The sequence below is a fragment of the Rhinolophus hipposideros genome (genome assembly GCF_964194185.1).
Source record: "Rhinolophus hipposideros genome assembly, chromosome: 14".
NCBI classification, from domain to species: Eukaryota; Metazoa; Chordata; class Mammalia; order Chiroptera; family Rhinolophidae; genus Rhinolophus; species Rhinolophus hipposideros.
In genome coordinates, this window is record NC_138060.1 from 50271238 (window position 1) to 50298095 (window position 26858).

Consider the following 26858-nt stretch of genomic DNA (forward strand, 5'->3'; position numbering starts at 1 on the left):
GCATTTTTCATCTCATATTTTATCAACAAAATGTTTTTACAAACTAATTTTTCCATGCCCAAGAACATCCTAATTTTTCCCCACATTGAAACAAATTATTTATAAATGCTAAAAAACATATTTTTAAATGTATTTTTAAAAATGTATTTTTTAGCATTTATATTCAACTATTAGGAGCCAAATACTATTATAAAACTAAACAGATTTTAAGGTTCTAATGAAAGGATTATGTGAGATAGTAGGTGTATTATCCTCAAACATTTTGTTGAAAAACAGTATCTTTGCAATACGTATTTTAAAGTAGTAAAAAGACCAATTTAACGTATAGTAACCACACTTTTCCAGTTATCTAAAATGACTCAACCGGTCAAATGTACATGTGTTCTGTAGTTGAACTTCAGTAAGATGAAACTGTTCTCATGAATGTTCTAAAACAAGCACTGAAAACTGAGTATTGAAAAGGTGGAACTCCTAACAGGTATTCTCACCTGTAAAGAGAGTAGCTACATGTCAGTGCATTTGCCAAGCTTTTAAAAACAGCTTCTGCCCATTAAATAATGTTAAAGGGCTGTATTTTTATCTACTAGGAATACTGACATAGGATTCTTCAGTTCCAGACACGTGGAGAAGATGTGCTGATCAATGTAAACTCCCAATTTAAGGAAACTTACAGGACAATGAATCTCATACTTACTGTCTCTTAGATCAGAATGTTCAATAATCCTATTAAGCTGAACACTTCAAAATACTCACAAATCTTATCTGATAAATACAAATTTAAATATAAGAGAATGCAACAAGTTATTTGAACCTGAATGCAGAGAATAAATACTTTATTAACTGATTACAGTTGAAAGTCACAAACAAAAAAGGCGTATATTAAGGCAGAGCCATATATATATACATATATATGACATACACATATGACATATATATATATGTATATATATATATATATAGACAAATCCAAAGACTGTTACCTCTTTACATTGTAGGAACCTCTGCATTTTTCTTTTACACATTTAGGCAGTGTGCTTTCATTTCTTCTCACAGAACAAATCTTGGCCAATATTTTGAAAACATATTTTGATGACAACTTACAGGATCATGGATTGAGACAATGACTAGTGTATCAAATGCTATCCAATAGTTTTCTCAGCATATTCCATGTGTGGTGGTATATTTATGATGGTGTGAAAAATCTGACAATCATTTTCTCTTTTCCAGGAAAACTAACACATAATTTTAAAAAATGATTTTGATAGCCTTAACTAAAGTAAGTTTGGACTCCCAAGTCAGTCAAATGCCCAAAGCATATTATTTTCTGCCCTTCCCTAAACCCTCTAATGTGTTTTAAATAGCCTTTGGAGTATGATCAGATGGCTGTATTTCAGATCTATAAATTTTGAGTGTTTTGAAATCCAAAATTACTTCCTTATGCAAAGTGGCGATGCAAACAGCAGTGCTACACAGCGAAGAATAATTTCCTTCTGTATCACTCCCTTTTATAAAAATGGGCAACCACAAAAAAAAAAAAAATAGACAAATTTAGTCCATCAGGAAAAGCACTCCAGCTCCCTAATTCCACTTTTGAAGGAAAAGGCAGAGGCAAGTTTACATTATCCATAACTGAATAAATGGCTTTATTTGGTATCTTCACGAAGCTTCTCCTTCCGTAGGAGATGTAGGTGTTGTAGGAGAAACTGTAACTGGTTTTCGTGTAATTCTGTCCAGTTCCGCATGAACATCTGATAGGACAGGCTTCTGGCCTACTTTGAAGGAAAAGAAACAAGATTTAGATATAAGTCAATGTATCTTTTACACCAATGTCTTTTCATTTAAAAATTGCCAATGTTTCAACTTTATCTAGCATACTAATGTAAAAAAATAATATAAACGAAACTACTTTAAAATGGAGTAGAAGCTGCCATCTCAGAAGATGCTTCAAACCTTTGGAATGTTAAAACAGGGCAAAATAACTTTGGACTGGACCTAACGCAGCATTGTATCCCAAACAACTGTCTGCAAAGACAACGAGAGATCAGATTATTATGACTACAGGACTAAAAATTAAAAACAATCTTTAGAATTAGCATCACTATGTTAGCTTTTCAGCACCTATAAAAATGCCTTCCTTCTATTGATGTAATTGTTCCCCTTCCCTTTCTCATAAATACTCCTTGCCTTTACCTCCTAACACTGTTTGGGTTTCTGGCTGATCAGTGCTTCATGAATAGCTATTCATCTGGATCCCAAATAAATGCTCGTTGCCTGTCACTTTGGCCTTTTATTTTTAGGTTAACACTGATTTATATAAACATCCTAATTTAAAAATAAATCCCCTCATTTTAAATTGTAGGGTCCGTTACTAAATGGAAATAAAATTAGCACCTATCATTTAATCTCATAAAAATATTTTCAAAAAAGGCACAGGACAATAAGAACAGTAAAATAGAAAATAGAAACAAAATTTTGGAATCAGGAAAGAGAATGAATGAGTGCTAACTAAATTGGCAGTCCTGATAAACTTAATCTTTTACACTGTCCATGGAAAAGCCAACAAGTAGTTAATTCAATTTATACCCAGAAATCTGTAAAAGGTTCAAAAAATGGTAGCTACGGGTATTTGCTATAAGGGTGGCAAGAAGGTGGGAATAAAAAAACCAGAATGAGTTAAGTCTTTTTAAAGGACGAAAGAAAAATAAACTGAACTTCATGAAACTTCAAAACTTGTGCTACAAAGGACAGTATCAAGAAAGTGAAAGAACAACCAACACAATGGAGTAAAACACTTGCAAATCCTTTATCTGATAAGGATCTAATAAACAGGTGTTTAAAGGGCACTTAAAACTCAACAGTAAAAAGACAAATAACCCAATTTTAAAATGGGCAAAGGATTTGAATAGACATTTCTCCTAAGAAGACGTACAAATGGTCAATAAACATATGAAAAGATTCTTGGTATCATTAGCCACCAGTGACATACAAATCAAAACCACCAAGAGATATGACTTCACAGACACTAGGATGGCTCTAATCATCAAGACTGACAATAACAAATGTTAGAGAGGATGTGAAGAAATTGGGACCTTCATATCTTGCTGTTAGGAATGTAAAATGGTAGTGTTTTGGAAAACACTTTGGCAGTTCTTCAAAAACTTAAACATAATGTTACCACATGACCCAGTAATTCCGCTCTTAGATATATACACAAAAACAAGTACTTATAGAAGTATTATTCATAATAGCCAAAATGTGGCAACAACTTAAATGTACATCAACTGATGAATTGATAAATAAAATGTGGCATATTCATACACTGGAAATTTATACAGCAACAAAAAGAAATATTGAAATACTGAAACATGACTAAACCTCAAAAACATTATGTTAGAGAAGGTAGGTATATATTGTATGATTCTATTTATATGAAATCTCCAGATAGGCAAATCCACGGAGACAGAAAGCAGATTAGTGGCTGCCTAGGACTGGAGAGTTCAGGGGAAGGGAAGGAGTAACTGCTAGAACCTAATAGGCTGGCGGTTTCTTCTGGTAGAGATGAGAATAGTCTAAACTTAGATTATGGTGATGGTTTGCATAACTGTAAATATACTAAAACTATTGAGTTGTACACTTTAAATGAGTGAACTCCATGGTACGTGAATTATATCTCAATAAAGCGGTTAAAAAAAAAAAAGCCCCAGGTAACTATACCTGACTTTTTGGCAGATGGTGGTAAACCACTGCTTCCAGCTCCAGCCCCCGCTCCAGGGCTACTACCACCAACACCAGGGCCTCCTGGAGAACCAGTCTTTTTACTCAGCAAACTATTGAAGAAATTTGCCAGGACACCTTCACTTGTAGCTCCAGCTATAAAACAAAAAACAAAAACTTTCAATCAAAACATTCAATTTTTGTACAAATTATCATAGTAAGCACATACAGAAAATGAATAACAGACTTCAAATTTAAAAGCTGTATACTCCAAATTCAAGTTTAGTTTGATCTTTAGAGGCTGGGTAACTTCTCTAATCTATTCATATATAAAAACAAAATATGAGTAACCTTTAAAACTGTAAGATAGTTATTTAAAAATTAGAATGTTATTTTAAAAAGGCTAAATGTATTTTAAACAAACATGTTAAATGCCAGTATAAATATATCTCTTTTGAAAGAGGTTCTTCAAAAATAAAACTTAAGAAACATCTGCCTCAAGTATTACAAAAAGTTACCTAATCCTGTATGAATACCTTGGAACAGTAGAAGTGCCAAGAGATAAATGAGGAAAGGATAGCAATAAACAAGCCACAGAAGTGAAATACAAATAGGAAGGAAATACTGGGGGGAAAACTCTTATTAGTTAGCATTTTAAAAATGCAGATTAGGCTGTGGCAAAATTACAACACTCGATATTGATGACATGTAAATTGAACAATCTACTTGAAAAACATTATTAAAAGGCATAAAAATGTAATAACCCTGACCTACTTATCCCACTCATGGCAATTATCCCTATAGAAATAATTACTATGCATATTGTTTTTCTTCATGTTGATTGCAGGTAACCTATTATTGTAAAAATATGAATTTCTTCAAAGACCTACCATAGGAGAATGATTAAATATAACACTAAGCTTTCATAAAGCTTACAAAGAGATGACATTTTAAGACTATACTAAAAAATGGTTCTCAGTCTGATTAACTATGAGATTATACCTACAGAGATAAACATTAGCAGCTATTGCACAAAAATGAAAATAGCTGTGGTAAAAGGCAATTCTACAAAGATTTTTCTAGTATATATGTATTGTGTTGTTTTCTCCAAGAAAAAGAGAAATGTACCTTTCATGTTTGGATCAATTTTCTTTGATCCAGCAGGGATGGGTGACACACTGGCAACATTGGATGACACAGATCTGTTGGGTGTTCGAGGGGAACCTCCTGGGACTCTTGGTGAGGCATCCTATGTAAGAATAGGAAAGCCATAATTATTAAAACCAAAAACTTTCAACTTCACAAGGTTATTATAAAAACAAATTACTTTGCAACTGTACCCCATCTGTTCTACTGGTTCTTTTACACTGCAAACCATTGACAAAAACGTTTAGCAGTCATGTCCTCATAATTAGAAAATATTATACCAGAGACCCACCACATTTTAAAATACTAATTTTCCCTTGATGGAAAAAGGAGAACATACTGAACGCAAAATGGTGCTAACACTAGTACCTACCTCATAAGGCCTGTTGTATTTATTAAATAACACATATAAATGGTTCAGTACAGTAACTAATACACAACAAACACTGCAAAATAGATCTTTACAATTTAAATCATCTATGTAAAAGGGAGTAAAGTTCATCTTTTAAAATCTCAGGAATTCTAGAATTCTTAATTCGTTTTCCTCAAAGTACACCCATATGAGACATGTATATGATTAAGGAAAAAAGAACTAAAGCAATATGTACTGCATTTTAATAATTTTGTCAAAATCTGTAATACTGACCACAGGCCTTCCAGCTGCAGTCGGTGGTTGCTTTGCTAAAAGGGACTGAAAAACACAAAAGAATTTTAGGTTAGATATTCATAGCATGCACTAGTGTATTTTTAAAGAAAACATATGCAAGAACAGTTTAACTATACTAAGTCTGCTTCTGATGTAATTTCGTACCTGTAGCTTCATGAGAAACACTTGGTCATCTTCTGCCACAATTTCCTTTTCATGCACAAACTGAAATGAGCAGTAAGAAATACATAAATAAGCAAGTCTAGAAATAATAGAAGCAGGGGACATTTGCAACTCATTTTTCCTAATCATTCAGCAGATAGAAGAGCCATTACACTTTTATTTCAGGGAAACAGGACCAAGTTGCTTTTCACCCACGCCAGTCTATTTTCCACCCAGGAGCCAGAGTGATTCCTTTAAAAGGTCAGGTCAGATTACATCACTCCTCTGCTCAAACTCCCTCTCAAAGCGCTTTCTATCCCACTCAGAATGAAATCCAAAGTCCCAACTGCAGCCCAAGTGAGGCCTCACAAGATCTTAACTCTGCCTTTCATCTCCTACCACCCACTCTTGCCCACCTCGTGGCTCTTGTTCAGCCTCTCGGGGCCCCCCCATGCACGTATCTGCCTCAGGGCACGTGCACCTTCAGTTCCCGCTGCCTCCCACACTCGTGCTTCGGCACAGAGACATTCCTACAACCAACAGCCAACAGCACGCCAGCCCGCCTCGAGCTCTCACTCACTCTCCCTGGCTTTATTTCCATAGCACTTCTGACCACTCGAGAGATGGCATATGGACGGATTTACTATAGCATTCCCCTCCTGGTTAGCTCCTAGTGCCTCAACAACGGCTCCAGAAATATTTGTGGAATAAATAAAAGTCAACTAAAACAAAGCACAATTTGTTGGTAAAATAAGAGCCTGGGGAATACTGTTGCATTTTATTTTTTTGCATTTTTTTTAATGTGTGCATTTCTTTTAATAGACATACCAAATACTACACCAATTGATATTTCTTTTACATTACTTTTCTTATTCCTAATTACCCATAAACAGAAGACAGATGCTCAATGTAAATGTTTGGTTCCTAAAGCACGAATTTTATATGAAAAATCAAAATTACTTTTTCTTGAAACATGTCCAAATTAAAAGTCAGTGAGAAGTACAATGTATAAAAACTCATTTTTATACAACTTCTCAGAAACATCTATAATATCTAACTATAGAACATCATATACTGCTTAACATGAAATAAAGATATATGAAAGAACAGTACCTTCTGGAACCCAATTTAATAGTCATAAGAATGACGTGTAACAGTCGAGACTACAATTGGATATAAGAAACTGGGAGCTCCTAGATAGCTGTGGGCTAGCATGACTAACTAATGACTATTAAAGAAGAGCCAAGACCTGTCTCAGTAGATAGAGGCTAATAGAATTATTCCAGCAATGCTTCCTTGGCTTTTGGCTGAGCTGTAGGTTGGAAAGTTCTATCTATTCAAACTATTCAAGATCCATACACTCACACCAATTCGTGATTCCATTAGAATGTGGAATCTGCACTAATATTTTCTGATATAAATACTGTCTGATATAAATATGCCAAAGGCTTAGTCATGATTCCTATTAACTGAACAGGTAACATATATTTTGAGAAAACAGATCTTTAATTTGAATGGTACGTTACAAACACCGAAATTATACTTGGAAACCCCTCTGAAAGGACCCCTTCACCTTTCTATCTTACAATCTTAAAATTATGGGCCTCCCCTTCAGTTTAAAAGCCTAAATATTAAGACTATGTACTAAAACTGTTACCTTTCGGACAGGTGGCTTAGTTATAATGTCTTCAAAATTATCTTCTGCTTTTAATGTTTGAAAATTTTCATGTAATATTCCTATTTTCTTATCATTATCCCACCCTGCTGGACTGGAAAGAAACACACATGAGAAATTCTCAAGCATTTATATAGTGATTCTGTCATTCAAGCCATGATAACATTAAAGGAAACATTTTTATGAAGTTAAATTTGACCAATTACAGAAAACTAATCAGCTTTTTTATTATAATGCTCAAATTATAGTTTACTAATTTCTACTTAAAATATCTAGATTATACACTGGGTGCTTTACGTATCATAACCAATTAAAGAGTAATAAACACCCAATAGCTATAGATACACACCCGATAGTTTAGCTATACTAGCAAGACCATTCGAAAAGGCTCAGGTCAGCAGTAAATCAACAAGGTAATGATAAACAGATCACGACAGGTTATAAATAAAACAATCTAGAACAGACTCCCTCATGAAAGGGTCTATTGGTCTTACCTCAAAATTAAAAATGACTCACCATCAAGTTGTAGCAACAATACATGATAAAATAATAGATTTAAGTGTATACTTACATAAATACTGCATCTTTTTCCACAACAACAGCAGGAATCTTATATGGAAATCCATATAGTTTCTGAACGATGTATTTATATACTAAATCTATATTTTTGTTTTCTTTTACTGAAGTGTAAATAAGTGCTGCACCATCTGAATAATACCGTTAAAGAAATTTTGGGACAAATTCCACAAATAGGTACCACAAAATTCTGTATTCTCAGCTTAACATTTACATCTACATACATATTAGTTTATAAAATAATTTCTACAGGTATTTTATGTAGTAGTTAAAAATTTCAAGGCTACATACAGGCTAAAATGAAATCAAACATCTTGTAATAAGCTACAAGACAATAAAACCAAAAGTCTCATTAAGCCAAGAAAGCAGAGGTCAATTTAGTAATACTGACACTTCTACTATCTCTATATTTAAAGTACATGAGGCGGCAATTTGTTTTTGTTTTTAAGCTTCCTAAACTTCATGAAGGAGGGGTATTATTTATCAACAACTATTTTGTTTGCCTTTTCAACAAAAATGTTTTGCACTAATGTCTCTGATGGTTTTTACTATGTAGTTCCAGGAATTAAGAATTTGGGGACAAAGCTCAAGAGGCCCACAAAAGAGAAGATGAACCAATAGGTCTTATCAGGAAGCTTTTAGGAAGGATCCAAGGCAAAAGCAGATTTCATTAACAAAACTTGAGATAACATAACCTCACGTGATTTATTAATTAAAGCAGATCCTAACTATACCTTATGTTGTTTTACCTAAACAACATAATGGTGGATCAAAAGAAGCCTGTGGAAAAAGGGGCAATGGGACTACTGACAAATAATGAGCAGAGTGGCTATCAGAAATTCTATGACCATTGCTAAGGATCACGTTCTAGCACTGGCCAGTGTATCGTGAGATGGTAACTTAGGCCAAAAGAAAATGCTGGGAATGGTCTAACTTCTGAACTGGGATATTCATATTTTCTAGGACATGAATTGAGAATTATAAACCTGAAAGTGGTGTTGCTAAATAATACTTACGTTACCATAAAACTTAAAAGAAACAAACATCATAATCTTAAGTAAAAGCTTAATTGTGTAACTTTTCATTAATGATCTTTCTCATAATGAAAATCAATTTATGATAATTTAGAATTCTACAGCTGAAAAATTTGCATTACAATTAAGATTTTTTTAATTTAAAAATAAAAATGAGTTTGAACGGTTGCCCTCACTCACTGACACACAGACTTCACTACCTTGAAGTAAGTGACTTCTCACATTTCATATTCTCCTAAAATCAACTGGCTTCATTCACTAAAGGTGTATAATTACTTTAGTGGAGAGTCTCCTTACTGATTACATTTCTATATGTCCATTTTCAAGTACACCATTAAATAAGTGTATAAAGACATTGCTCTCAAATTTTCTAATCTTCAAAGATAGAAAAGCTTTGTATACCTATTTCAATTACTCCCACTCTGTTTTCTTCTTAAAGACTCTAAGCATACAAAGCCCTTTAGTTCAACTTAACTCAACCATGATGTGACATGAGAAAGGGTTATGGACAGGACAAAGTAATGAAGGAAAAGGGGGAAAGGGAAACTACAAGTATCAAGTAATCTTACTCATTTTTCAGCTAAGCTTTCTATAAGTGGTCCTTAAATCAAATGTCCATTGATGAAAATGAAAAACTACAGATACTATAAACATGTACACATTACTTCTTATTCCCATCTCCTCCTAAGATCATTTCTTCTCTTGTCAGGCTTAAAAGCTCTGGTTGGGGAATGCAGAGTATCTGATCCAAGAGGGGTGGCTGAGAAGGCTCTCAGTGCACTCCGGCTCTGAGGCTGTGAAGTGTTCCGTAGGAAATTCTCTTACAGCACTCACTCACCACCCTCATTTGATCCTTCGGTTACTAGTTGTAACTGTTACTCATCGGCTCGTCTAATTCCTGCAACCTGGACTAGACAGGATTTCTTCTGACAGGTTTTCTAACCTTGGGATCATCAAAATCACTCAGAAAGTTTTTGAAAAGTATAGGTTCTCCAGCCTCCCCTTGGAATGTTCCAATTCAGTCAGTCTTAGATGGGCATGGCCAGATTTTGAAACCACTCCATTAGACTATACATGGAAACAACATAGTAAACATATTAAAACACACCAATATACATATTGATCTTGCCCTACCACCCTCCCAATAAATAACACATTTTGGGGGAGTGGAAAGACCTGGTTTCACTTATTCAGACTCTAAAATAGAATGTCGACAGTAAAATGGCCAGTTAAAAGATTATTAATTATACTGAGTATTGAGTTATTCTATATATAATTTAGCATTGGGCTGTTTTTTTTTTTTAAAGATAACAATACAAACTGGTTTAATAACAATTTCACCTTAGCATTTTAGGATACAAACATTATATTGGTGATATATATACCACTTTTTAATCAGAATGTTACAATGCCAACTCACTAGAATTTTCCACATAAGACTGATAAATTATTTTTCTTAAGCATAGTACTTTAAACACAGGAAACCAAAGTTACATACTTCAATACTTGCTTTTATATCTCAAAACACCCCGATATAAATGGTTTAGGAATTAAAATGGAATTTCCAGCCAGAGGCAGGAGGAAAAAAGTTTATTGAATTTCTAAAGTTCGTGAACTTAATTCCTTTTCTTAAAAAAAGAAAAAATACAAGCAGGTAAGGTACACTGTACCAATCGATGTATTGAAAGGATACACTGTAAACAAAACTTCCGGATATGTGACTGAATAAAATCAAAATGTTCATCTCTGTAGTCATGTTCTTTCTCCAATACACTAATGGCATCACACTGTTAAAATAATTTTTAAAAAACCAATACAACATTAAATAATCAAAATTAAATATGATTTAAACAGTTCAGTTTGGGGTGGGGGAATATCACAAAACTACCACTCTGATACGGTCACTAAACAGTAGGACCTAGAAGATCAATCACTCCTATTTGTCTAGAGACATTTAGTTGGAGTCTCAAGACTAATGAATAATTTTATTTCTTTAAAAAGCATTGACTTCTGGTTATACTGAATGTGGTGAGAATACCAAAGAGAAAGTTTTAGTACATAAAGGAAAGAAGGATAATAGGACAAGCTAAAATACTTGCTAACTCAACCACTTATGCCCTAGAACAAAGTTTTCAAAAGCTAAAATCTATTCTAATTCTATAAAACACTATATATCCAGGGAGTCTGCACCTTTCACTATTTCCTCTATGTTCCTCTGTTTATTTGATAACTCTTAGTTGACATTCATTTCTTTTCTGGTGCTTTTATTCACTCTCACTACAATTTCACCAATAGCAAAAAAGGGGAATTACAAGCTATTTTTGAAATGTCACTTGTACAATCAATAAAACAAATTTTGAATTCTTCTTGCTACAGGAAAAAAAATCATGTTCAAGCATCAGGATATCCAAATAACTCCACTAAAACACTTCTGATTTGAAGTATAAAATCTAAAAATATACATTTAATAATGTTCATTATCCCAAATATTAGTTTGGGGTCAAATCTAATATATAATTTTTGTTATGCATAAAAATTCATAGAAGAGTCTCCTTGTATAATAATGATGTAGCATGCTGCCAATAAACAGCTCTTTGCCAAAAAAACAAACCAAATCACACACAAAAGGATTCTAGTATGACATTTTAAGAACGGTTTTAAAGAAAAGGTATAAGTAACAATAAACTAAACCGGAATCATCATTTGAAAAGCAGATAACAGACTTGACTTGATTATTTTAAAGCCAACCCCATTCCTTTATTGATAATTTTTGTAGTGTTTAAAGTAAAACTTACACTAGATTTAAAAAATTTTTTATCATTTTGTCATCCCAAAGAATTAATTCCATACCCTCCTTCAATTATATGGACACATTCTACATGTTACAAAAAATACCAGTAATTTTAGATCTCCACAAAGAGTTTATATATTGTCATTTTCTTAGCTATTCCACGACTTACAAACAGTAAAGACATACTACTTAAGACTACATAGAGAGAAGATGAACTATAAATTGTTTTTAAAGGAAATTTGATTTTATTATAAAGTACATACAGTGACAGACTAGATTAGTAGAATTTTGATTTTAGCAATCCCATCGGGACCTCTTTAATAAATAAAGAACCCCTGATAACTGCGTATCAACTTTACACGAGTGCTGGTAGGGGTTTAAAAGTCTATTGTAAGTACGTAATCTGCTGATATTAGGATATTAGTATATCAAAATTTAATGTGGAAAAATACTTTATTTGATAAAAATTAATAATTCAATCATCACCTTACCTGTTATTATTTCTATTAAACTGTGCAATGAAGGCTAACTGGAATTAGGAAGATGAAATTCAAATCACAAATATCTGAAATCACATTTTCTTCCAATGAAGTTATGATTAAGATTATGAAACCAACATGTGGATATCATTTAATATTTCAAATTATTTCTATTTGTTAAGAAAAATTATCTAGGAAAAATAATGTGTCGATTCCAAAAGGAGGCTGGGAACAAAACAGTTGTTCATACTTGGTTAACATCAGTAACAGAATCTCTAGGAAGCAAACTAACCTTTGTGCAAACTACTAGTACTGGAATGCCCAAGTTATGTGTAAGTGTATCTGCACCCAGAGGCAAAACCACACTGTCGTCTTTGTCTTCCTGTGACACAGTACTTCTTCTCTGAGGAGAAGCTGGGAAATCTTCTCCTGGCTCTACGTATTCTTGGAAGTCTCTAATCACTGAAAATCAAAGTAAATTAATACATAGTTTAAAAATTGCTTTATTTCAGTAGGTAGCTTTTCCTGCCATAATCTAAAGTATATATTTTAGTAGTGTTTATTCTTCATCTTGTGTAAGAGAAAAAACATAAAGGGTTTGAGAAATCTATTTCAAAGACAGCACGGAAACATTGGACCCACATTAATCAGGAGGCAGAATACAACAGTGAAGAATAGAACCCCAAAGAGTGGGGTTCAATATAGGCCTGGTTTAGTTCGTGCAACTTACTTTGGACAAGTCACAATCTAACTTTGTCTCACTCCCTTCTCTAATTCACAAAGGGTACTGAAAAAAAATAAAAGAAAAATGTGTATGTGGTGGGGAGAATTCCACAATTTAAAAGACAGTTCTAGATGATTTTCTAATACTACCTTCCTTTTCCTAAACCCTTTTATTCGTGTCTTCTCCATTTCACCTATGTGCAATCTTAGGCCACATTCATTCTGTAACCCTAATGAGAATTAATGAGATATTACCAATGCTGATAAAATTTAGAACTCATTTGCAAAATTGTCAAAACCTTCACTTAAAAAAAGGGAAAGTGAATGTATCAAGAGCCTAATGTATACTTTGACTCAGGAATTACTCTTCGAGGAATTCTCAAGGAAATAATCAGTGATGCACACACAGGGATTTCCATTTAAGACTGTTTTTCATGTTTAAAAGCAAAACAAATATGCACAGGTTAAAAACAGTACATGAGGCAATATTATAGAGAGACTTAAAGGAGGAAGAGTGTCTTAAACTTCCTGGGGGTCAAGGAAGAGGGAATCCTGAACACATGAGCGCAGTTCCTCCAAGAACACAGGCACATATATACCCTTAGCAGCTCTGGTACAGAGCTACTACCCTTCAAATTCAAATCAGAGGCTGAAATCTAACAGTGGTTCTCAAGTTTTAGCATGCACCAGAGTTTCTGATTCAGTAGCCTGGGGTGGAGTGGGGGATACGGGCTGAGAATGTGTACTTCTGACAAGCTTGGGGCTGTCTTGATACGATGCTGCTAGCCCTGGGACCACACATCAGAACCACCTCTATTGTATAAATTTGGGGTGGGGGGAACCCACAGGTCATGGCCAACAGGGAAAGAAAGGTATAGGTTAAAGCAGTTAGACAATCTTTTTCAATGATTTAGGACATACATCTTCTTGTTTTTGCTGTTTCTGTGCATATAAATTCCTGTAAGCTATCAATTCCCTCATCGAAGTTATCGTCAACTAACAATAACAAAGAAAAGCAGCATCCCAGCTGCGTATTTTCTTCAGCAAAGTGCAACACTGGCGCTCTCAGTGAAATTAAGAACTGTGACAACTGGCTTACAACTGTTAGAAATGACCCGTATCATTTTCATAATTTCCATGAAAACTTCCAATTTACTTGGGCATGTACAAAATATATTACGTACTTTGTAAATCATAAAATCGGCTTAACATCTTTGTATTTATGTTGTTAACATCTTTTTGGACATATTTCATTTTGACAAGGTTGATAAGCTTATCAAGAAATGAAACTGCTGAAAATGAGCAGCTGAAGAAAGGTTCAATTTTTAATTTTGTCTTGAAAAAGTACTTTCCAAAATGAACATACATTTCCTTTTGGCAAAGGAGAAAAGGTACCTTTACTAAAGGGTCTGCCATTATGCATATGTTTCCAATTTAAAACTATATTAAAACCTAGCACATCATTTAAACTGAATTTCAAAAACAGCACTCACAGTATGTTTCCTTCCTTAACCTTATTCAAAGTCAAAAATTCCTAAAATTATGATAGTCAGCTAGAAAATTTGTGTTTGAAATCTATATTAATATTTCTAGATTACTCACACTTTTGTTCCATTTCTTTCATTTCTTCAGGAGGAATTTTCAATTTGTCAATATGTTCTCTAACAACACTTGCCCATTTCTGTAAAGAATCCAAAGCAGTCCAAGGCTTTGACATATCAACAACCAGCGTAACTAGAGTGTCCTTCAGAGAAAGGGCATCCAGTGAAAATTTAAGGAGACCTTTGTGATACAGATCTCCATCTAAGATCCATACATTACATCTTGTTTGATCTACAATAGACAAAGGAAAGTTACCAAGGTAAAAGGATTAAGTTATCTCATCATTCAGCTAACAATACTTACTTGGTATTTTAGGGCACCTCCACAGGAGATGTCTCCTTTTACAGGGTTCAATTTGGGTAACAGCTACCAATTAAGAGCCTAACGAATATTCAGGAAAATGATTGAACTGCCGACAAAGAACACCAGCATTCTCTACTTCGTTTTTCTCAATCCCAAATCACAGACTGAATAACATGTTGCTATTCTTACCATCAGCAGATAGATCCATGCATATTCAAGGTATTACACATCAAAATGAGAAGGCAAGGATCTATAGAAGGAAAAAATGGCTGAACAGATGAGAAAAGCTGGGGATATGACATTTTTATGTCAAAAAAAATGAAAAGACTATGAAAGGCAGTCATCAATCCTAGGATACTATTATTTCACTATCTGAGAGAAAGTGAATTGAAAAATTGAGATTCTTCAAGGATAGCAAGACAGCTAAAGTCTGTACACCTCAGTACCATAAAAAGTTTAAAAATATTACTAGAGGAATCCCTATCCCAAACCAATAAAAGTATGCCTAAAAATAAGTTTTTACTGATTGGCATGATGTAGCAGGACGCTTAGTAAAAAATGACACATGAAGAAAAGTTAGAGATGAATATGAGCAGCAGTGCACCTCAGAAAGACTTCAGGTAAGTAATGTTACAAATAAATGGCATGTACCATCCCTGTCTTCATCGTGAACATTTAAGTACAAATATTCCAGTCCTCTTCCTTTCTTGTACTCCTCTATTCCCTGAAGTTTTCTTATTAAGCTTGTTTTCCCAGCTCCATCTTCACCTGTAAAAAAGGACAAATCTTTTTAATTTAATATGTAACACACACACAAATATAAATAAGGATGCGTTCTAGTGCCAAGTGAAAACCTAACTGAACTAGCTTCAACCAGAAGGTTCATTTGATGGAAGATAACCAGGTAACTATAGAGTTGAAGATGCAGACTTCACCTCCAGGATTCTCTTTCCTGGTGTTTCTGTTCCCTTATTAAGTCTCTTGTTCTTTCCTATTACAAATGGCTTCCTCTGTGGGTATTTTTCAGGAAGCTCAAGTCTTATGTCATCACAGTTTAATCTACAAGGAACAAAAGACTCTCTCTTGGCTTTCAGCCTGAAAATGGCCCAGCTTGGGTCATGTGCCTATGCAAGGGCCCCTCATGAAGACAGACGGTACATCAAAATTAACCAGGACAGGAACTGTGACTGTAGCCTCACCTGAACCATCAAACCGTAAGAAATATGTAGCAAAGAAGAGGGGTGGTGGTTGTGGGTAGTAAGCTGGGCAAGAACAAGGGCAGAGGAAACAGAGAACAGACAAAAACAAAATGCAGACATTAAAAATATTAATAGCAAAAAATCAGGTAATTTAAACTTGGCACAAGTTTAAAAGTTCTAAAACTAGGCTAGCTATTCAATATTTTGGTGAGGCTTTTTTTACATTGTGAATTTAAATACTACATGTTATTGTTTCATAAATGTATTTAGTTATTAACAATATCATGGTAATAGTAGTTTCTTGGATCTAAAGACTTATTCCTGGAGATTCATGAACTCTCTGAGAATTTAAAAAATTGTTTCATTTTCATGTAAAGCTTTAAAAAAAATGGTCTGTCTTAGATCTTCTGAATGACCGTGTTTACATGTAAGTGCTGCCATAAAACTGCAGTACCCACCTCTGCACTGGTGTTTATAATCCGACTGGTGCCAATCTGAGGCCAAGAGATGCAGACATAACAAGCATGCCAAACTCAAAAAAAAGGGTCACAGAGCAGTCAGGTCTACATTCAACTGTACTGGCCGGACTGGTTCTTTTCATGAACCATTTTCCAACACTTCATAGCAATAATTGTCGCCTTAAATAAGTAATAAAGAGCTTGTCATTAAATGAATACTTATTTTTCAATATTATTTGTGCAGTGTACTATTAAAATGGCCCATCAAAGTAACAGATTGGGTTGAAAACAGTAATATTAATGATAATGACAGTGATTTTCATAATGACCCATCATGCTTAAAATAGAAAAAATAGTTAACCAGTGAAAAATAAACACATTAAGTACTTATAGCTACTGTTAAACCCAACACTGGCATTTAACTTCAGTAAAACATCATGTGTTATATTGATTGCTAATAGGAATTTTATCAGTTCTATAGTTTTTATCGCATTTAATTTATAATTTGTTTTGGTTTTGTAATTGTTCAATAACTATAAACAAAAACAGTTTAAAGAATGTATATCTAGTCATCTCAATAGGCATGAACATTAGACATAAAAATAATTTAAATCACCATGTAAGAAGATCCATGAAAACCTTCTTTTAAAGAGTCTGAATAGACAGAGCAGAAGACTTTAGGGCAGTGAAACCATTCTGTATGATACAGTAATGCTAGATACCTGTTGTTACACATTTGTGAAAACCAAGATAGGTACAACACCAAGAATGAGCCCTCACTTAAACTATGGACTTTAGGTGATAACGTGTTAAAGTCAGTTCATTAATTATAATTGTAATAAATGTGCCATGGTGTGGGATGTCGATAGTGGGGGATGTTGTGCCTATGTGGGCACATGGGGTATTTGGAAACTCGACTTCCCACTCAATTTTGCTGTGAATCTAAACCTGCTCTAAAAAATAGTTTATTAACTTAAAAAAAAAAAGCTATCTGAACCTGTTGCTGTCCTGTAGGAGCTCATAAATTGGAAAAGGAAAATAAACAGGAGCCGATTTCAAGATATTGTAATTAGGACTACACTAGAAATAGGCAACCACCTAGGAAGTCACCCTTAATTACAAGTTTTGCTTGGATTCAGAAAGGGCTTTGTAGAGAAGGAAATACTTTAGCTAAATACTGTAATGTTAATGACCCATGGACAGTTAGTTAGTCATTCCAGGAAGTAAGGGAAGCACAGACAGAGGCCTGAAGGCAAAGAAGTGTCCTTCTAGAAAGGACAAATAATTTGAATGCATGAAATTTAGAAAGTGAGGGGGAAAGGAGCCAGAAGGTAAGAACAAATAAGGGGCACACGATTATGAAAGGCACCTTACGCCAGGCTGAGATGGTTAGACTGTATCCTCAAGATAATGGGGAGCCACTGGAAGTGTTTAGAAAGTGTTTAGAAAGACTGATATTTTAGAAAGACTGCTATGGCAAAAGGGTGGAAGACTCCCATTTAAAATCACAACCTCCCAACATTCCTATTCCTTGTTTTATTTTTTGCCATTGAACTTACTAACATAATGTATTTTACTTAGACACTCCCTGCCCCTAAAAGCCCCAAAGCAGGGGTGTCCAAACTTTTTCAACGTTTTTTACCAAGGGCCATATGTGGTAAAATACACAAACAGCCGGGCCACTCACTCAAGGTGAAGTACTTATTGCCTCACCTGGTTTATTTAAGTAAACTAAATATATTTTTGGAATTTGCTGCGGGCCAATTAACAATGAATTGCGGGCCGAAGTTGGCCCGCGAGCCGCAGTTTGGACACCCCTGCCCCAGAGCATCAGGCATTTTTGTGTTTTACTTCCTGTTGCATCCCCAGTGCATAGAGAATGCCTATTAACTCTGCTTCTTTCATAATAAAGCGTATACTCCTAAGAGCAACCACTAATAAATCTTGTTTCAAACGACAAAAAAAAAAAAAAACAAATGTGCCAAAATATTATTAAATTCACAATGCTTGAATGAAGGATACAAATTTTGACCCCTTACCAACTTTGGGAATATTTTAAAACTTTGTGTATTAATGGCTTTGAAATGCAAAAGCCTAAGAAGAGAGGACAGAAAAAGAATGAAATTTCAAATCCGTTAACATGCTTCTGAAACCAGAGGCCAACCGAGTTCGGGGCTTGTGGTGCCTGCGCCGCTCAGCCAACAGTTCGACACAGGAGTTGAGTGATAGAATAAGCATTTATTATCAGAGCAGTCGTGGTCTGAGAAGGCAGCGCTTAACACCTCCAAAAACTGCCTTCACATTCTCAGATCAGCTTGGGGTATTTAAGGGAAAATCTGGGAGTTCCTCCAGAGGCTACGTGAGGGTTAGAGGGTCTGCATGGAGCCTTCTTTCTGGCAATGTGATTCTCTGGTGGAGTCAGCAACCCAGGAACAGTGATGGGAGTAGCCTGGAAAGAATGCTACACCATAGAGACTGTGATCAATAAGCCTAAATTTCAGGGTAATTTCTAAAACAGGGTGGGACAGGGGACATTCCAAGCTCAAGCTGAGCTCAGGCTGCAGGGGGATTATCTATTACTAATCTTTAGGTCAAGGAAAGACGAGGCCTCTACTATGGGGGTCCCAATTGGGCCCTGCTTCACATCCATAAAACAAAAATTACAGGACTATAACTTGCCTCCCTTTACCCATATTCTAGTCAAACAGAACGACCAGTGCCTTCCACTTCCATCTCTATAGGAACAGCATAGCAGCAAACGTTTACAGAATGCCTACTGTATGCATTTAACCCACAGTAATTCTAACACAACCACAACTGTAAGGCAAAATGATGATTATCTCCCATTTGGCAGTTGAGAGTACTGGGCTTAGAATTGGTAAAGTATCTTACCCAAAGTCTCATGAAATAACAGGATCAGGATCTAAATTCATACGAATTTAACTCTAAAGCACACTCTTTCCACTATACAACAGTGCTATCTTTAGAGGCCATTAAAACAACACTTCATTACTTTTGTATTATGATTCACAAAAGAAAAGGGTTTTTCTGCTTTCAGGGGTCACTGATACTTTCAGAAGAAAAATGATTTACTGCATTCTTCTCTGTGGGCTACCTCTGAATGGCAGGTGACTATGTTCCTACCCCCCTGATTCTACCTCTAAGGACTGAGAATGAAGTTTGTTTGACTCTAATAATACGTTGGCAATTTCTCCACTGGAATTTTAGATGAAGACAGTGTGCCTCTTAACATTCAGGACGTTGGGGATCCACTGTAAGATAAACATTACAACACTAAATTTGAAAACGAGCATAGTGTCAAATAAATGTAATTTGGTAAAATATGGTAGTTTTTTTCCCACCCTGTGTTTTCAAAATTTCTCACTTACTGTAACAAGTCAGAGGTGTTCACAATGAGAATAAAGAATTTCATAAACACACAGATTAAAGAACTCTATTACAAACCAACCTTCTCAAGAGGGCAACTCCCCTAAGGGGATGAGGGAATAAATAGAAGAATATCTCATTCTTAAGAATATTCTAATACCTAACAGTCCTTGGCATAGAAAAGATTCTCAAGATGTTTAAAGAAACACTTTGCTTATTGAAACAATCTGGGAACAAAATTTCTATCAACTACTCTTTGCCCCTCTTCAACTTTGATATTTGAAATTGAACATTCATTCCTATTTTATGCATATTAAGCACGTTTCTTCCTTTCATAAGTCTTAAGCCTCAATTACAATGACCATTTTCTACAACTGTCACTTTAGCTACACCTAAATGAACTCTGACATGATTTGTAATAGTGGCAAATGGGGACATCTGAAAATAGATCTATTTTATAAAAGGCCTAAAAGGGCCAATGAAGTCATATTCTGTAAACAAAATCTCATCTGTTACCTACTATTTCCCAGAATCTTATCTGAGGTATTCACAGAGATATAGTCTTGCTCCAGGGTTATGCATATCCTTCAATGAGATTATTTGTTAGGCTGTTTTTTTTCTCTTTTTAAGTCTTTAGGCATTTAACCTACGGCCTCCTCCTAGTTCTCTCCTCACTATATAAACACACCACTCAAAAGTGAATCTTCACTAGGTTCTCACAACACTCCAGCCCACTCCCCCAGCAGCTGAGTGATCTTTCTGAAACAATCTCATCAGCCACCCCCCCACAAGACCCTTCGGGGGATTCGAGTTAATGATATGCACGCTGAAGTACTTATAGAGGGAAGTACCTATACTGATATCTGTGATTTTCTTTGAAGTGTATTAAAAAGAAAGGATCCCATAGTGGGACACATGGGATAAAGTAAATATATTTAAATGTTAATGGTAGAGTCTAGGTTTGGGTATAAGTATTAACTGTAAAATTCCTTCAACTTTTCTGTATGTTTGGAATTTTCATTAGATGTCAGAAAAACCATTTGGGTCTTTCTGCTGCTCTTGCAGTAAAAGGCAAAGTGTAAAGACCACTGTTCCTGACAAAGGCCCCTTTACCTTTCCTGCCCATCTATCTCCCCATGTCCCACCACCCCCATGCTACACTCCAGCCACTCACTTTTTCCAGTGCAGCAGAGGGGCCTGGCTCCCTCCCACCTCTAAATCTTCATACATGCTGTCACTTTTTTCTGGAATATTCTTCCCTTCCTCTCACACCTGGGAAAACCCTAGCTTATCCTTTCAGTCTCAATTTAGTTTCTTCTAGGAAACTTGGACTCCACAAGTCTGGTTAAGCCCCCTTCTTTGTACTCTCAACAACACACCACACACTGAGACACTTCGGTGTTGTGTGTCAGCTTATTTGTGTGTTTCCTTCAGCACACTGTAAGTGTATAAAGTCTGTCCCCTTCTTCAATTAATATTCTTTGGGCAAGTTCTCTTAACAGTCAGCAGGATATGAGGCCCTTGTTTTTAAGGTGCTCCCAGGTAAGAGATTATCCTATTCTTAGTAGATACTGTCCTGCTTGCTCACCAGAAACAGAAACCACGTTCTTAGTCTTTTCGGGCTGCTACAACAAAAACCACATACCACAGGCTGGGTGGCTTTTAAACAATAGATATTTATTTCTCACAGTTCTGGAGTCTGGGAAGCCCAAGATCAAGGCGCTGGCAGATTTGGTGTCTACAGAAGGCTCCCTTCCTGGTTCACAGCCATCTTATCACCGTGTCCTCACATGGCAGAAGGCGTGAGAGGGCTAGCTCTCTGGTGTCTCTTTTATAAGGGTCCTAACACCATTCATGAGGGCTCGACCGTCATGACCTAATCACCTACCGAAGACCCTCCTCCTAATGCCATCAGATTGAGGATTAGGATTGTAACGTATGAGTTTGGGGGTACACATTCGCTCTACAGCACCCGTCCAATACACAGAAGATCCTTTACCAAAATTTGTATCTTTAATCACAACCCCAGTTTCTATTTTCATAACTATACCTCATCTGTAATTACTTGTCTTGGGTCTTTACCACAGTCTATTAAAATAATTCATCACTTGTACTTATAAAACTGAAGTGGCTATCTCTCATCAATAACAGATTAGCAGTGTAAGTTCATAATACATACCTCCTTCACTAAACTTAGGTAAACTTTCTAGTCATTGAACTGAACTGCCGGTACTCAGCTGCCTTGCCACAGCCAAGCTGAACGATGCTTGAAGATATTAAAAAGTCCATCATGAATGAACCCTCTCTCTTTAATCTATTATGTAATTTGAAGGATTTAAAAAATGTTAAAATTCAGGATGCCAGTATTTGGCATTAACATTTAAAAATCATCTTGGCCAAACAATTCAAAAACCAGAAGTCAATAAATTCCAAGTTATATTTGGGAAACAACACACAAAGCCTATAGTTTGAGGAGTAAAATAAAACAATAAAAATACTACATATGAGTTTCATTCTGTGTAATTAATATACCTTTAAAGTGGCAAGTAGGGAAACGGAGCCTGTGTGGCTTCGAACAATGATGAAGGAATTCATCTACCTACTGTCTATAACTGTAAGAAAGCTTTATCTTCATCCAGTTCCTTGGCCTTCAGCGGGCAGTGAAACAGACACACCAGCTTTCCATGTGCCAGCCAAGTAGTTAATGATCTGTAAACAAACACTTACACAAGTAGAAATTTCCTGTTTAAACAGACTAAGATGAAAGTCCTTCTGTAATGTAAAAAACCCTGTTGTGGTGGTGGTAAAATTATTCTCCATATTTTATCTAAATATTTCAACACATCAAATTCTATTATCGCAAAGCTATTTTCATATCCTCATCCAGGTGCTGGGAAACTTTTTCTGTAAAGGACGAGGTAGTAAATATTTTTGGCTTTCCAGGTCACATTAAGGTCTATCACATATTCATCTTTGATTTTTCCCCAACTCTTAGAAAATATAAACAAACCAACCCCATTCTTAGCTTGCTGGCTATAACTAGGCTAAACCCTGTCCCAGTGGATGGACCAAAGGAAGGAAGATTTGTTGATCAAATTACAGTGAAATTTTCCACAGCTTATAAGCCTGTATTCCAAATTATTTGTCTGAACCCTGTCCAAGTAAGTCACTCTCTGTGAGCCTAGTATAAGATCCAAGCACTAAAAAGAACTCGTTTTACCATAAAGCAGTAACAGCCATCACTTCTCACCTCTTCTCAGCTCAAATTTGAAAACCAAATTGTAAGAAAATCTCCTTAAATACAGTCACCAAAACAGTGTAGGAATAAAGGTGTGCTCACCATACTGTTTTATCTCCCCAACAGATCTCTAATTCAATGTAATGTCCGCAAACTTTACAATGACAATTTGATTAACAGATTAAAAATGTAAGATTTAGAAGATATAATTTCTAATTGCAACATTGTCACCATTATTTGTGTGAACCTGTACAAGTCAATTATTTTTGTTTGCTCCCAGGCTTCTCAAATAGAGGAAGTAAAACCAGACAATCTCTATAGTAAAGCTCTATGACTATTATCATTCATTACTTTTTTTTTTAACTTTTATTTATTTAAGTGTGTTTTTCCAGGACCCATCAGCTCCAAGTCAAGTAATTGTTTCAATCTAGTTGTGGAGGGCACAGCTCACAATGGCCCATGAGGGGATAGAACCGGCAGCCTTGTTGTTAAGAGCACCGCGCTCTCATCACCTGAGCTAACGGGCAGCCTCCATTCGTTACTTCTTGATCAATGACACACTAGAAATAAAATTTCTTTATAAGAAATCAACAGTGTTTTAAAAAGATGACATAAAAACATGAATCGTGAAAATGAGCAGCTAAAGCAAAACACTTAAGTACACATAATACATTAATGACAGCTATCTTGAACATTTCCAATGTATGCCACTGTTTGAAGTGTTTTACAAACATTATCTTATACAATCCTCAGGATAATCCTACAAAGTAAACATTATAATCTGAAAGATTAAGCAATTTGTGAAAGGGTCATGATTTGAATCCAGAAATGCTTTTAAACACCACTGACTGGCATTGTTCCTGGAGCAGCTTTCAGTCTTCACCAGCTTAAGATAAATAGAAAAGACGTAAGGTAAAATTAAGCAGTATTCTGCCTCCCTTTTCTCCCAGTTTCCTCTCCTGTTGTCATGGAAGACAAGTACTGTGCTTTCCTTGTTTTGCCCAAGTTAGTGTGCCCGATAACTGCACTCTACTCAGAGCTTTGATTTCCCATTTCCACACCTCTGTTGGGTACATTATGGTTCACAGCATCGTAATTGGAATGGAGAGAATTCTAGCCTGCCATATTACTTCATTACCCAAGTGAGATAACAACATTGTGAATTTGACATTTTTGATTTGCCTGTGCATGATGCAAAATATGTAAATCATCCTATTTTATATGAAAGATCTGGTGACAAGAGCCATGTGGGGTCTTCACTGGAACTACTTTTCAGCTCAGACCTTCTGCAATGGCCTTGCACAGGTTATCTGGATGACCGAGGCAGGGTGGGGGCTTTTGGTCTGCTCCCCATCGCACAGAGAACATCTCCTCCCTTGCCTCAGCCGACCGACCAGGCAGGGAGAGGCTGTTAACCAGAGGCCACATCTGCACCCAGTAGTTGTACATAAACATTTAGGCACAGCTGTTCAGAACTACATCCCTCCAATATATTCATGCCCGCATAGGGGAAAGTTAGACAAACCCAATTTTGAATCCTGGCTCAGCTGTGTAATCCAGGGCTCAAAATCCTCTTCTGTAAAACAGTGAATATGCTACATAATAAAGCACCTACCAGAACACCCAAGTAACAGGCATAATACATATGTTCCCATCTCCCACTGGTTGGCCAAAGCCCTACCTTTGAATATCATCAATAAGTAATCCACATTACATGAAAAAATAAGAACTTATCCTTTATCATTTCCTTCACTCTTGCAGACTGACTAGACAAGAACTTAAATGTTTAATTCAATAAACATTTATGAAGGCCAATAAATGCTAATCCCAATGGTTATTAACAGTTCCTATGCTCCAGAAGGTCAAAGTCACACTAAAGCAATAGTTCTCAATCAACAAATATGATATATTAAACAGCCTTTAAATTAAGATGCCAAATTTTAACCTACCTACCAGACAGGCAAAGATTAAAATGAATAATCATTAGTATTGGCAATGGTGCTAGCAAACAAGTACTCTTACATACTGAGGGTAGGAATGTAAGACAGTACAACTTCCCTAAAAGAATGTTTGGTAATATATAGAAAGGTTTAAAAGATAATATACTTTTGACACAGCAATTCAACTTCTAGGAATTTATCCCAAACATAACACTGGGCAAGTGGAAAATGAGGTATAACAAAAATAATCTATTTACCAATCAATATTATGGTATAGCCACATATATTATTCAGTCAATGAAAGGGAGAAAACCATATTTATTGCCATGAAAAAAAACACCCTCTGATACAGACAGTAAAAAATAAGTATCTGACTTCAAAATAATATATTATATATTATATAATGTAATATATATAATATATTAATTATAATAATATATAATTATAATGATATATAATTATATTAATATGTAATATAATAATATATATAATAATACATATAAGGTATTAGCTTATTTTGTTTAAAAATATACACATAGAAAAAATGAACACTGATTATCTCTAAGTGGACGGATCATGCTTATTTTCATTTTCTCTGTCAATTTTTTTTTTCTCTCTCTCTGGCAAGAAACATGTAATACTTCTATAATTTAAAATAGTGATTTCCAATTTCATGATGAAAGTATTTTAGACATAAATTTCTTTTAGTTCTTTTAATCCCATGAAGTGTGAAAGAATCTCAATTAACAGGTCAGGAGGCTGTAATGTGCCCACAATCCCCCAGCTCCAAACGGTAGAAAGGTGCCTCTAGTTAAGGACTCCAGCAAACCTAAGCGGCTTTGGTCCTTTTAACCAGGTTTTAACCACTGCAGCATGTTCCTTTGGTCCACAGCCCACACTGTTCTCCTCCCCACTCTACTTAGCAAAATTTTACTCACATACCACCTTTTCCACAATATCTTATGTAATCTTTTAACCAATTATTTCATACTGATATATTCAATTTTTACTACAGGAGTTTATAAGCTCCTAGCAGGCAGGGACCGAATCTTAGCCCTGTTTTCCCCAGATGACTTAGAAAAAGGCATTTTAAGCACAGCACATTCTAATAAATGTTTAATGAACAAAAGAATAAAGAGGTCTTTCTAACAGCCACTGGCCCGACTTTACAAATAATGTCCAAAAAGGTTAGCTCATGGTCACTCACTTATTAATAACAGAGTCCCATGCTAAACTTGGGTCCTTTCTTTTTCCTAACTCAAGGTTCTCCTCAGTTTTGCATTTTCAAAGTCTTTTGCTGACATTTTCTCTCACGTTCATGTCACACCAGCTGAATTACCATTCTACCAGCCTGTATCTGTGGTTTTTCCAGCTCTGTTTCTGTTTTTGACAGCAGCACTGGGGGAAATACATGAATTTCTCTTAACACTTGTTGAACCTATGTTCAGACTATACCTTTAGCTGGAATAACAATGATACTTTAAGTAAAAGCCGGTCATCATTCATCCAACATTTACTGAACACATATTATGTGCCAAACATCATATTCCATTAACCAAAAACCTCTAACTAGTATATATGCTTATTAATAAAATTGATGCCCATAATAACCTAAATCAGGAGTCCACAAACTTTAGCCCACAGGCCAAATCTGGTCTGCTTTTGTAAATAAAGCTTTCATAATAAAGTTTTATTAACACTGCCACACCCATTCATTTACATTTTGTGTATTGTCTATGGCTGTTTTGGAGCTACAAGGGCAGAGCTGAGTAGTTACAACAGAGA

At 35.4% G+C, this 26858-nt stretch overlaps 1 protein-coding gene across 2 annotated transcripts in view; it reads right to left on the bottom strand.

Moving 5' to 3' along the window:
• Positions 1 to 807: 807 nt before the first annotated feature.
• The window catches only part of DYNC1LI1 (dynein cytoplasmic 1 light intermediate chain 1), a 31007-nt gene continuing 4956 nt past the window's right edge, over positions 808 to 26858 (bottom strand). The window contains exons 3-13 of one of the 2 annotated variants that reach the window (XM_081071506.1): positions 15503 to 15619; positions 14549 to 14779; positions 12516 to 12685; positions 10647 to 10740; positions 7915 to 8050; positions 7326 to 7437; positions 5672 to 5731; positions 5507 to 5551; positions 4843 to 4963; positions 3715 to 3870; positions 808 to 1769 (exon numbers count right to left, since the gene is read on the bottom strand). In XM_081071506.1, the coding sequence (XP_080927632.1) occupies positions 1657 to 1769; positions 3715 to 3870; positions 4843 to 4963; positions 5507 to 5551; positions 5672 to 5731; positions 7326 to 7437; positions 7915 to 8050; positions 10647 to 10740; positions 12516 to 12685; positions 14549 to 14779; positions 15503 to 15619 (1355 nt within the window). In that variant the 3' untranslated portion in view covers positions 808 to 1656. Of the gene's footprint in view, positions 1773 to 3714; positions 3871 to 4842; positions 4964 to 5506; positions 5552 to 5671; positions 5732 to 7325; positions 7438 to 7914; positions 8051 to 10646; positions 10741 to 12515; positions 12686 to 14548; positions 14780 to 15502; positions 15620 to 26858 lie in introns of both variants that reach the window. The other variant, XM_081071505.1, reaches the window with a different exon arrangement.